General features: G+C 41.1%; 1 protein-coding gene across 7 annotated transcripts in view; it reads right to left on the bottom strand.

The window, feature by feature from the left end:
* Nucleotides 1-12,864, bottom strand: part of TDRP (testis development related protein) — a 74,659-nt gene extending 61,795 nt beyond the window's left edge. The window contains exons 1-2 of one of the 7 annotated variants that reach the window (XM_061622884.1): nt 12,751-12,864; nt 11,282-11,487 (exon numbers count right to left, since the gene is read on the bottom strand). In XM_061622884.1, the coding sequence (XP_061478868.1) occupies nt 11,282-11,395 (114 nt within the window). In that variant the 5' untranslated portion in view covers nt 11,396-11,487; nt 12,751-12,864. The other 6 variants (XM_061622885.1, XM_061622883.1, XM_061622880.1 and 3 more) reach the window with 6 other exon arrangements.
* Between the last annotated feature and the right edge of the window lie 1,074 nt (nt 12,865-13,938).

A 13,938-nucleotide genomic window follows, 5' to 3' on the forward strand; every position in this document is an offset into this window, starting at 1 on the left:
TGGCCTTAAGTGGACAGGCCTGCCCCTCTTCTGCCTGACCTTCTGTTGTCTACGTTCTGCAGGTGAGGGGGGAGTCTCCTGTTCACTGTCTGCGTCTGGCTGAAGGGCTTCAGCTGTGTCTGGGGTGCTCTGCAGCTGAGGGGGAGAAGAAGCTGGGTTCTCAGGAGTTTCCTCCATTTCTCCTTCTGGGTCTGCTGCTGTTACTCCCGAGTCATCCTCGTCTGATGAGTCCTCTGACGGGGCCATGACAGCAACAGACCCCATTCTTTGCCAAACTGGGATACCACCCTCGAACATTTGCCAGCCCACATGTCAGGTAACCTCCCTTGTAGACTGTGGGAATGCTGTGGACATAATATATCTCAAGTTCAGCAAAGCTTTTAACAAAGTGCCCCATGATATTCTGATTAGCAAGCTAGCTACATGTGGGCTGGATGGAACAACTATCAGGTGGATCCACAGCTGGCTCCAGAATCGTACTAAAAGAGTGCTTATCAATGGTTCCTTCTCAAACTGGGCAGAAGTAACAACTGGAGTACCATAGCACTAGGTCCCAGGCCCTGTGCTCATCAACATTTTTATTAACGACTTGGTTGAGGAGGTACAGAGCATGCTTATCAAATCTGCAGATGACACAAATTTGGGGGGCATAGCTAATACCGTGGAAGACAGAAACAAAATTCAAAGGAACCTTGATAGGCTGGAGCATTGGGCTGAAAATAACAGAATGAAATTCAACAGGGATAAATGCAAAGTTCTACACTTAGGGGAAAAAAACCAAATGCACAGTTATAAGATGGGGGATACTTGACTCAGCAATACGACATGTGAAAAGGATCTTGGAATTGTCATTGATCACAAGCTGAATATGAGCCAACAGTGCGATGTGGCTGCAAAAAAGGCAAATGCTATATCAGGCTGCATTAACAGAAGTATAGTTTCCAAATAGCGTGAAGTATTAGTTCCCCTCTATTCAGCATTGGTTAGGCCTCATCTTGAGTACTGTGTTCAGTTCTGGTCTCTATACTTCAAGAAGGATGCAGACAAAGTGGAACAGGTTCAGAGGACGGCAACAAGGATGTTCAGGGGACTGGAAACCAAGCCCTATGAGGAGAGACTGAAAGAACTGGGCATGTTTAGCCTGGAGAAGACAAGAATGAGGGGAGATGTGATAGCACTCTTCAAGTACATGAAAGGTTATCACACAGAGGAGGGCCGGGATCTCTTCTAGATCGTCCCAGAGTGCAGGACACAGAATAATGGGCTCAAGTTGCAGGAAGCCAGATTTCGACTGAACATCAGGAAAAACCTCCTAACTGTTAGAGCCATACGACAATGGAACCAATTACCTAGGGAGGTAGTGGGCTCTCCAACACTGGAGGCATTCAAGAGGCAGCTGGACAGCCATCTGTCAGGAATACTTTGATTTGGATTACTGCATTGAGCAGTGGGTTGGACTTGATGGCCTTATAGGCCCCTTCCAACTCTACTATTCTATGATTCTATGATTTCAGGATTAGTTTAGATTCCCCTTGTGACAGATCTGAGGATATATCATTTTTTGTTGTACTCAATTTTTTAATGATTTTTTAAATATATAAAATCCTGTCTTTGTCCAAATAGCTCAAGTCAGTATATATGGTTCTTGTGTTCCCATTTTTTTCATGACATATAGCTTATTTTATCAACCATGACTCCAAAAGGGAAAAATAGAGATTATTATTATCATTATTATCCAAAGGTACAAAAAGCTATAAAAGAAAAAAATATTAAAAACATAAAATTCTAATATGACTTGACTACTAAGTCTAGTCATTATAAATAGGTCCTACTCGCTGGATTGTCACCTTGTAGTGCTTAGTTGGCTTGCGTGTTCCAATGAACCCTACGAGCGATGCCGTCAGGAGTCATGCACTCCCAGCAGGGTCACCTATGGCAGTAAGGTCAAGAGAGAGAAAACAGACAAAGAACGATCCAAGAATGTCCTCAATGGCAGAACAGGTGGAGGCTAACAATGTGTATGTATGTTACAACGGCTGTGCAGGCGGATGAAGGTTGCAGCACATAAACGACTTCCAATCATCATGGTATCCATCCCATTGGATAAAAGCCTTTTTCTGTCAAGACTGTGTGTTGATTGTTGTGTGCTGATCTCCCCACATAAAACAAATTCATGCACAGACGTCTTCCAACCAAAACAAAACAAAAGTCCCATGGCAATCAGCGAATGGCAACTGGAGCAGGACTGTGAAATCTGGACACCCCTAGTCATGGACCAGAACATGAGTGGTGGATACAGACTCAGTCATCCTGGCTCAAGGACCAAGGCAGTTGAGTAGTTTGGCAGCTATATCCACAACTGAGCAGTCCTATTCAGGATCCACTCTGTTCACCCCATATGAGGGGGCTAGAAAAGGTGCCCTAAACATAGTCTGCCTCATCTCTCTCCCTGACTGGATTACTGCATCCAGTGGGGTCACCACTTAGAGGTTGCAAAAGATAATTGAATTTTGGAACATGGAATATATGGACATTGCTGGACAATACAGACAGTGAACGTCCTGAATGCAGGACTGCCATCATTGCGAGGGAGTTGAGACGTTTTAATATGACATAGCTGCACTCCAAGAAACTCAATGAGCAGGAGAAGACAACTGAAGGAACAAAAAGGAGCTTATATCTTCTTATGGAAAGGACTGCCTGAACAAGAACAATGAATACATGGAGTAGGCTTTGCTATTAAAAATAATCTTGTGAAGCTCTTGTCAGAAGTTCCTACCGGCATTAATGAACAACTCTCAACTCTCCCGTTAAAACTCGCCAAAAACCAGCAGGCAACTATTGTAAGTGCTTATGTACCAACATTAGATGCTGATGAAGACATCAAGAAATTTTTTTATACCCAGCTGGACATCTTCTTATCAGAGATACCTAAGGAGGATAAAATTATCCTCCTGGGCGATTTCAATGCAAAAGCTGGGCATGATTTCAATTTATGGCCAAAAACCATTGGGAAAGAAGTTGCTGGCAATAGCAACCTGAATGGAATTCTACTTCTGACTAAATGTGCAGAGCATAATCTTGTTATTACAAACATACTCTTTCACCAGAAAAATAAATTTAAAACATCATGGAAGCACTCTCGGTCAAACACTGGCATCTCCTGGATTATGTAATTGTCCATTCCAGAGATTGTCATGATGTACTCCTCACTAGGACCATGACGAATACTGATGACTGCTGGACAGATCACTGATTAATTCAATCCACTCTGGCCATTAATATTGTTCCTCAATGTAGGCTCCAACGAAGAAAACCAAGGCGTATAATGAACATCCACACCCTTCAAGATCCTATTAAGCGAGCTCGCTTTCAAACAACTCTCAAGAAACATCTACTATGGAACTCCCTGAAAACGTCGAGCAACACTGGATTAAACTGAAAACTTCCATTATTGCAGCATGTGAACAAACTACTGGATACCAAACTAAGAAACATCAGGATTGGTTTGATGAAATGATAGTGAGATTTAACATATCCTTGACAAGAAAAGGAAAGCCTTCCAGATATGGCAGAAAGACATTGACTATTCTGCTAAGAAAAAAATCTATGCCAGTGCAAAGGCTGAGGTCCAAAGAAGAACTAGAGAACTTAAGAACACCTGGTGGATAAAGAAAGGTCAAGAAATCCAGGATTTTGCAGATGCTCATGGTGCACAGGGCTTTTTTAATGCCACAAAGGCCATCTATGGACCAACAAATTATGGAACAAATCTCTTACATTCAATGGATGGTACCAAACTTCTTACGGATAAAGAGTCTATTGCACTGCGTTGGAAAGAGCCTTACCACAGCCTCCTTAATTGTAACTCTACTGTGGCTGAAGCTGTTCTAATAATTCCAGTGGAGGGAGCAGATCTGTGCTTGCAAAGAAAGGGTCTACTCCTCCATCCGAAACTCTTGCAACAGTGTTCCCAGACACAAAAGAATTCCCTGGGATGGGATGGAGAACACACATGTTATGCAGCCCTGTTTTCAGTGGCCTGCCTATTTTAAGCTAGTGCCCTAATGTTACACATACTCATTAAACTGTTGTATTTCTTTCCCCAAATATTATGAGAGTACTAGGGTTTTTTTTTATCTCTGTGTATCTAAGGTTCAGATTGTCTTATGCTGGTAAGATTTGGTTATAGGAAGAGTCTGAAATTAACTTTCTACTTTTTATTTAAAGAATGTTTTGAACAGCATTTTTCACTAACATTTTAACCCACATTCTTCTGTTGATGAACAGATAGCTAATGGTTGCTTTTCATGAAGTGGGAAAATCCTGATTTAACACCTTGGAAACAACCTTCTGGCAATACAATGCCAGTGCATTCAATGTGTTTCCAGACGAATGTACAAATGCTCTTTTATTGAGTATTCTGCAAACCATAAGATACAAGGGATTAATTCAACAAACACAAATCTTTTTTGTATACAGATTACACTCTAGATCTCCTTTTGCTATGTTTCTTTTGTGGTTAAATAATAAACCAGTCTTGTTTGATCATTCAGTTTAATAGTTAGGTCTGCACTAAAAAACAGCTCTCATATCTCAAGGTCTGGATGTCAAAATCTAAATTAGCAACATTAATAAAAATATAACTGATCTGTGCAATAATTGGGCATCCCAAATAAAGTTTATAATTTCCTGCACAACTCTTTCCCCTTCCTTTTCTCTTGTATAAATTTCTTGTTTGTAAAAATAAAGAATTCCTTGCTGGATGCTCACAAGTGGAATGCTGGTTAAGAACTAAATATATTTTTCTGAGAAAACTCCCAATCCCATGTTTGCCTCATAATGCTAATGCACAGTGGAGGAAGGGAGGGGCATAAGCAGGGGAGAATCGGCTGGCAGAAGGGTACTGCTTAACTCTTTCCCCCTTGCTAGTTCTCACCTGCAACCCCTTTCCTGACCATTTTCCCCTGTGCTAAGAGTGGAAAGAAATCTGACAGGGAGAAAAAGGCCTAGAGGGGAGGTGTTGCATGGGGAAATTTGCAGTCAAGGGAATACCTATGTATTCCCTTCCCCCTTGTCTTCCCACCACTGATTCTTCCCTTAGAATGGTGCAATCCCAGTACTGGCAAATGTATCTGCTGTAGTAACATGTAGTTTCACCCTATGAATTGTCTGAACAGACAATAGAGTTAGGCAATTCCAGTCCTTGTACAATGAGAAATGTCACACACATACATGGAGAAAGAGAAAGGAGTAATTGCAGGAAGGGCTGGCTATTGCTGGCTATTCCTGAGGCAAGGAAAGCACTTCTCTTAAAGAATAAAGTATGAGTACTTTGGCACTTTGGAGCTCCAATCTCCAAGAAAAACTTTCCCCAGTCTGGAAGTTCCTAAACCAAAAAGCACTTTTGAGAGACCATCCCTAACTTGAATAGGGATTTGTGGCCACACTGGTTAGTTATGTGACCCACAGTATCTCATATTGCCTATATTAAGACAGGTGTCTGCCTTAAGTCACACACTTCTTAGAGGCAATTTTACCACACACAAGAGGGTGGTTAAAACTAAGGAACAGTAATTAATCCATCCAAATAAGGCGTCTCCATTCCAGACGCAGGTTTCCCAAATATCTCAGCAGTGGCCCTCTATTAGAGCACAATGCTCAGAAATATCTGATCTTGGACACAACATCTAATTCTTAGAACCAAAGGAATTAACAAGGTCAGCAAAATCTAGTTGAACTTACAAAAAAGTCTAAGTCTGAAAGAGATGAAAACAACTCACAGATTACATGCTCAAGTGACAGAATGAGATGAAGACCAAAATCAGTATATAAATCAAGATCGTCATTTATTTGCATAATTATTTCTGATGCAGAACTTAGGGTTTATGCACTTAAGACTTTGAATTTTTGGACACTAAGCAAACACAGCCTTAGGGATAAAATAAACATGATAATGGCAGGCCTGAGTCTTCAAATCAGGGTCACCATCAAGGAGTGGTGATGGTGGGTGATTTCAAGCTGCAGTTCCCTCCCCTCCCCAGTCAGTTTCTCCTTCTCCCATGTGATCTGAGGGTCTTCCTCTATGGGGAAGGAGGGGGGAAATGATGATCAGAAGAATGGTTTGGTATCATACTTTCACAATTTACCTTACAGTCACTCCCTCAACCCCACTTCCCTCACTTTACAAGTGTTAAAAGTACCTGCTGTGCTGACAGGTTCGGAGTCAAAACATAGCCACTGAGAAACAAGAGGGAAGAATCAGCAGCATTATGTTATTAATTGTATGTATTTTAATGTATTTGTGGCACTCTATATTTTTTAATGTTTTAGTTGTAAGTTGCCTAGAGGCATCTTGCATTAGGTGACATAGAAAGTTAATAAATAATATTTGAGAGAATGTTTTGGTTTGCAGAAGTCTCAAAAATATCCCCCCCCCCAAAAAAACCACTAAAAGGGGATAGTCAGCATCACCCCAAATCAGTCCAATGGGAACTGAGCATGTTACGGCCTTTGAGAACTACTGGAGGTGAGGATATATTCCAACATTTTTGTTGCATGTCCCACTTGTTACTTCTGAAGGCAGAAAAGCAAAGTGTACAATCTAGGGAATGTTAGGCACATCTTACAAATGTATGTAGTTTGAGTTGGGTTCCTCTGATTTCAACAGAATTTAGGTGCAGGTAATTTCATCTGGATTGCTCAAAACATTCACTTCCTAATTCAAATTATATGTATATTCAAATATATTCCTCTGTTCCACACTCTATAAAATCTGACTTCATTACTCTCATTTGATGTGTCTCTCGAAAGTACATCTGGAAGCTACTGATCTCCTTCTACTCCCTCAGGGTCTCTCTTGAAATTCCTTCAGTTAACATAAAAGCTAGTGTCAAAATTGTATAAAAGACTTTTAAAGTCATTAATTAATATACAGATAAAATTGCATGGCCAACTTATGAAACATTCACTGTGCAGCTATAAGCTGCAACTAATAAGAAACATGTCTCTGCACTTCTGCTACTTAAGTACAACATAATACAAGATCAAAGGAAAATAGGTCAAAGAGAAACATCAATACATTTCAGCTCTTTTTCTGTTTTTTTCCTTTCTTTAATTTAACTGTAGGAAAATCAAGCTGGCTGCTCATCCTAAAAGTTCAAAATAAAAGTCTGCTTTCAATACTTATCTTATTACATTGACCAAATTAAAAACCACACCCTGTCAATATATTAGAGTTTGATGCATCACTGACAACTTTCACAAACTGCAGTACAGTAGTCAGAAGAATCACAGCCTCCCACTCCTTAATCTATAAGTAGCTTTAGAAACAACACATTACCTGTATAGGAACTCCATTAATATGATTGAATAATGAGCTGGAATCTTTTATTCAGTACGGAACATAAGAATAAGGCTGCAATCCTGCTGGCTGTCCTGTTACAGGGTCTGTAGCATTAACGGTTTTCATAAAGCAAACAGCTGAAAAGATGAAGGGTGCAATCCTTTTGGCCCTGAATATATATAGGAGTGTGCTGAGCCACCCCAGAGAAAACAGCAGCTGCCATGCTACCGGGGCATGCAGCACTAGGACAAGTTCTTATGCACCTCACCTTGGAGCATCCAGTATCTTGTACTTCCTCGTGGTTTCAACTATGAATCTAGTAGTGTTTTTCTATGACTAGCCTGGGCAACAAAGACGTTTGAGATGCCCTAGAAAGGGTAAGGAAGACTTTAAGAGTGTGCAGGCTAGCTATGGGGCTATATGCAATAACACTGTGACAGCAACCTAGCAATGATCCAGCAAGGCTATATTAGCTTCTATGGGGTATTTTCACATGCTCTTCTATCCAGGGCCAGCAGGATTGCACCCTTCATCTTTTTTATTATTAGAGTATTCAAAAGCTTATATTCTCCACAACAGTGCATTAGAAGATCTACCACAAATCCAAACTACAATCCATACCCAATATAGCAAAGTTTCAGTTCTGCCTTTAATTGTACTCTTCCCACCACCCCAGCTACTTTTTAATCATTTTAAAGAGAAAGGACCTCCATCATCTTGTCTAGTTTGGCTCTTAGTTCTCAACTGTCCATTCAGGCATGGTAAATAATTGCTTTCACCTCATCAGGATGCTTTTCTACAACATTCATCTATGATAGTAAAATGATATAGTAAAATCATCCAGTGATGACACGTCCATGTAGCAGAAGATTTGGCTCTGACAACAAGTTCAGGTGCAAATCTGGGAGTAACATGCAGATTCTGAATACGTAAAGGAGAAATTGCACTGGCATCATATAACAGATACGATTAAAATGCGGCTTGCTGCCCCAACATCCCAAATGCATATAGGTTTGTAAAAGATGCATATTATCAAATAATTTGCAGAAGCAATATTTCTCATTAAGCATGTACAAGGAGAAGCCAAGTATCACTTTTATTGAAAAGACATAAGGTAGTAATAATGTGTAAAGTTTCATTCTTCCAGTTGGTCAGAAATAGATCACAAATACGCAACCAGAGAAGAAGATGACCTCTGGTACTATTCAGAGTAGGTTTCACTACATTACTAAGGCTCAGACAGGCTTGAGGTGGCCTGTAAAGTTTGTCCAAAGTTTGTGTGCATTAGGTCAGGTCAGGTTTAGCCTCAGGATGGTCATATGATGGAACATAGCTACCATGTTGCGGACTGGAGGAGTGGGATTGCTACACATACTGGGCCTGCCGTTCCTCCAGTTCTGCACCCACCAGGCAGTGAATGTAAAAGGAATGCACTTTGCTTATGTAGATCAAAAAATAAGATAGCTAAGTCTCACTCACTGCTAGAAATAAATTTGTGGCCTCCTGATTGGGAAAAGGGGAAAGATCCACACATTTTAGCTGGGCTTAGTAGTCAGCCATTTCTAGTAGCTAGATAACCATTGTTTCTAGAAGCCAGTGAGACTCAGCTTGAGTGCATTCCTTTTGTACCTACCACCAGCGAATAGGTTAAAGGAGGCAGGTTGAGTCTTTGTTTTATTGCTGTTTATAATAATAATCCTCTGCTGGTCTTTGGAAACCATGCAGATGGGTAATTTTCTCCTTGTTATTTGCATTATTATAGCATTATTATAATAATAAATCATTATTTATTACTGACAGTTATTGAATTTCTTCAATATAACATGTTTAAATCTCATCTAATTCACTATTCAAAAATGTACTTATTATAGAACTTAGCAATGGAAAACTTTCTTAACAGAAATCCCAAAGCAGACCAAAGTGAACAGTTTTGAAAGTAGTAATACTGTAATAAAAGTACAATCCAACCGAACTCTGCACATCTCAGAAACAAAAATGAGCAACAACATGCACTCTCCTATTTCTACCCCCTCCTCACTGCAAAAGCACTTAACCAAGTTGTGGGTGAGGTGGCAAAACAGACTGGCTGCTGTACTCTTTTATCAACAAACCCAAACCATAAACATGATGAATAATGGCATATATTATATATTCAGGTAAGTATTATTATGCTCAGAACTATCTAATATACAAGGAGCATGTCCTAGTTGTTAGTGAACTAACTCTGCTTAAGGCTGCCTCATGTACCAGATTTTAAAGCTGCTATGACACCTCAAACTTGTAGAGCCACAACAGCAGTTCACTTTGCAAGGGATCTGCATATTGATCCTATGCATGTTTATTCAGAAGTAAGTTTCACATAGTTCAGTGCCTTTAATTCCTAAGTAAATGTGCATAAGGTTGAAGTCCTACAAAAGGGAATGCTTTGCATAGCAGCAAATAAGCATCCTGACCCAGTTCTAGACATGTGTAATATGACTAGTGGTATTAGAAGGTGGGTGGAGTTGTACATCAGATGAAAAGTAAAGTATTGTGGAATCTTATCCAAATCTGGATACACATTCAGATTTACATCCTATTTTCATCCGCAGTTCCTGATCCCGCAGATGATATGTAGTGGAAGCCTGCACATGTATCTTCTTGTCTGGATTAGACTAAGAGTGTACAGGCCACCAGTTCAGTCTCCCAACCATTCACTTGTCTTTATGCTATTTTTTTCATGCAAATATTTCCTGATTATGTATCTTCTACAAGAACTATATTTTTTAAAAGCAAATCAAAATATGAAGTGCTGGAACTAGGATCTAAATGGTTAATCCAGATTTTGATAAACCTTTCTAAATGCAAAACAACCTTCATCACATTTTCAAAACTTAACCTATATCCAGCCTGTAATATATTACCAACCCAACCTTTCAAAGTTTTAGATCTAAGGTGCCTTCAATGTTTTGTACTGTCAGCATTATTTAAACTTTACCTTTAAGAAATATACATCTGCATCAAATTACTCACTTCTTTAATACTATTACAGTAAAAACATGATTTATAATTAAAGGCACTAACGTTATACTCTGGATAAGCCACTTGCATCACAGTAAGTGAAGTAAGTTTTGAAATTAATGAGGCTTGTTTTGAAGTAAATATGTTTGGATCAGGATGTAAGTCATACATTCAAACATTTATGATATCATTTATTTTCCTCTTCTTACACATCCTTCCATTTAAAAAGTAAATTGTTACAATAAATGGGAATGCTTTCAGCAAGCTATAGTGCTGACAAGTGTACATGCAAATGTACAAAAAGGTAAAATAAGAGGCTTTAAATTAAAAAAAACCTTGAGACAAAACGACTTACATCCAAACATAAAAAACTATAATGTTAAGATGCAAGAAGAACATTCAATCTCAAATCTTAATTCTCTTTGTTTAATTATAAATGTAAGAATTTTCAACAGATCTCTTTTCAATGGACAATTCTTCCTGCAATGTTTAACCAAGGTTGTGTCTTCACTGATCATTTTTTAAAATGCAGTTAATTTTTAAAAAGTCATTCTGTGCCTAAGGATGGAAACAGAGACAAAAGACAGTGTGAAGTATGAAGCCACTGGACTGTAGGAGTCCTAACACTGCTGAGTCAGGAGTTTTTAAGGAAAGACTGAAAATAGCTTCCCAGTGGGTATGTAAGAAAACAGCAGCAGTTCATACCAGTTCCTCCTTGCCACAAGACTCATTATTTAGGCATCCAAGGGAATGGAAAGTGATTACTCATAATGCCAGATCAGAGATAAAAATGCCAAGATTCTGGCATGGGTGCAAGGGTGGTGGAAGGGGGAGAAAAAGAGTGTCCTACAAAACAGAAGGAAAGGTGACAGACGCCACGACTGCAAAGATACTAAAAATACTGTGATTCAGAGTCAGCACTCTGGTGTCTTTTACCTGGACTGAGGAGGTGGCTGCTGGTGTAGGTGGAGGCGGTGAAACATGCAGATGGCTCTCCTCCTCAGGAGAATCATCCAGGAGAACTTTGCCGCTCTTGCTGAGTTTCCACATTATTCGGGGATGGCAAGGTAAAGAGAGGGGAAGGAGAGGGAGGGAAAGAGGAGGAGGAACAGGAGAAGTGGAGGGGTGACTCTTATTTATTCCTGAGAAAGTAAGGGAAAAGAAGGAGAGTAAAATGGAAATGACTTTGCTCTTCAGATAACAAGTCCACCTTCTTAGAGAGAGAGCCTTCACAGGGACATATGGCCCAGGGAAGTGAAGCAGAGGGACCCTAGCGTGTGAGAGGGCAGACTTACAGCCAGGCTGGTGAGGTGTGAAAAAAGTGGGGAAAGAAAGTAGTAGAAACACACACACCATTGCGTGCACCCCATTAACCCCACTCCCCACCTCAGACACACTGACTCACACACTTCAGGGCTCCACCTTAAAATTACTGGCGACCAACTTCATTCCCAATGCTTCATAAAGTATGAGGCGCAGGGGGCTCAATCCCCCAGCAACCCTCCCAGTCTCAGAATGAATAGGGCCTGGCTGTGATGACGATTTACCGAGATATTGGGGAGGGAGAGGATACACTCTGTACGTGCTCAGAGGTAGGGCGGAATCAAGTCTTGAGACTGAGTCCTGCCGGGCACCAAAACCCATCCCCACTGCCACGCCTCCTCCGTCTGCCCCTTCCCCTGCTAAACAGGGAAACTCTCCCCCTTCTCCCTTAACGCTTCCCGAAGCTCAGTCTGAGGGAAAACAGGTCGCCACCATTTAGAGTTGCGAAGGGAGAAGGCCTGACTCGGGCTGCCTTCCCATCTCTCTCCCCTACCCCGGCTTTACGCCCCCTCACCTGTGACCTTCCCTCATCGCCGCCGCCATCGTCGTTGTCCGAGTCACCACCGCAGCACTGACTCTCCGAGCGGCCGCTGCCATGTCTGCGGCTGACTGGGCGGTGGGAGGGGAACCCGCGGGGAGAGCCAGAGTTGTTGGGGCGGGCGGCGGCAGCGACGGGAGGGTAAGGGGGATGCAAGAGAGCGGGTTTGCCTCGTAGCCAAGGCAACCGCTGGGGCCGGGGCCTGGCGAAAGGAGGGAAGCCCCCATCGAAACTAAAGCTGGCGCAAGCAAACAAGCCCCCCTTCCCTTCTATTCCGCGCCTCCCGGCCTATCAATAGCACGGGACGCCGATGTCCCACTCAGGCTCGTTAAAACAACAACACAAATAACAGACTAAAGCTGAGGGATCGCCGTCTTCCTCATACCGACCCTCCCCACCCACCGACCCAGGACCACTCTCTCTCACACCTCTATTCCGCCACCAGCGGGAACGGGGCTTGGTTCACCCAGCAGCAGCACCTCTCAATACACGCACACACTTTATTGGATTTGATTTTTCCTTGGGCGGATATACAGCCTCATACCTGCAGGCTCACACAACGCCCCTGCACCGGACTCCAGGGGAGTTTGGCGCTCTCAAACGTGAAGAAGGTCATAGAACTTGGCTTGACACGGAACTGTTTAGGCAAAGGGGGGGGGGAAACGCACACCCACCAAGAAGCCCTGTTGCATCTTAAAAGGCATAGCATTTGCTGTAACAGAGTGCGTTTTCATAGACAAGAACAGCCCTGCTTCACACATAATGTGTCGGTCTTCAAGGGGTCAGAAGACACTTTTTGTTATTTTTGCTACAACAGACTAAAACAGCTTCCCCTTTGAAAGTTGTTACTTCTTTCAGAATGAAGCAAGGGGGCGTATGTCCAACCTTCACTGCATATCTACCCCACGAGTCTAGGACAGCTCCTGTCATGATCCATTTTCCATTTGCTAGCAACTGAAAAAATAATAATAAAAGAAATATTTTATAGAACATTTGTAAACAATATAGCACGTAAACATTTCACAGTTAAGCCCATTATCAACACTAAATTCAACCAATTCTTTAATTCAGAAATACCACTTAATAAACTTCACAGGTTTTTTTTTTTTTTAAATGTGTAATATGTGGTCCCAGGCTATGGACTGAAGGCACATGAGGGCACCATATTGCTGAAGCTAAGCAGGTCTGGGTCTGGTCAGTGCCTGGATGGGAGACTGCCTGAAAACCACATGTATGCTTGCCTTGGGTTCCAGGATGAAAGAAAGGTGGGGCATAAATGTAACTAACAAATAAATAAAATAATAAATAATATCATTTGATCACTGGGGGGATGGGAAGGTGTCCTGTTGTAACTCTGCATAGCTTATACGTTTTTTCAACTACTGCAAAGTTATAAAGTTTGCTATTCCATACACATAGTGAAGGTACTTTTGACAAGTACCTAACATTACAAGGATGTGAAGCTGTGATCATATTTGAAATCAATTCCCATTTCTATGATAGAACACTTCAGGTTAATAAGAAAATAATTGGGTCATACAGTAACCTAATACCATTTATCTTTTCTTATAACTAGTAGAATTTCCCCCTTTTAAAAATCCTGTGTAAAATCACTGGTTCACCACAAATGCAAAAAAGTTCCAACTTCTGTACTAATTTTTAAAACTTATACCCCATGTTCAGGGTGATATTATGAAACAAAAAAAGTTAAATTAAAATCTGCAAGAATTAA

This window comes from Rhineura floridana, chromosome 4 (assembly GCF_030035675.1).
Source record: "Rhineura floridana isolate rRhiFlo1 chromosome 4, rRhiFlo1.hap2, whole genome shotgun sequence".
NCBI classification, from domain to species: Eukaryota; Metazoa; Chordata; class Lepidosauria; order Squamata; family Rhineuridae; genus Rhineura; species Rhineura floridana.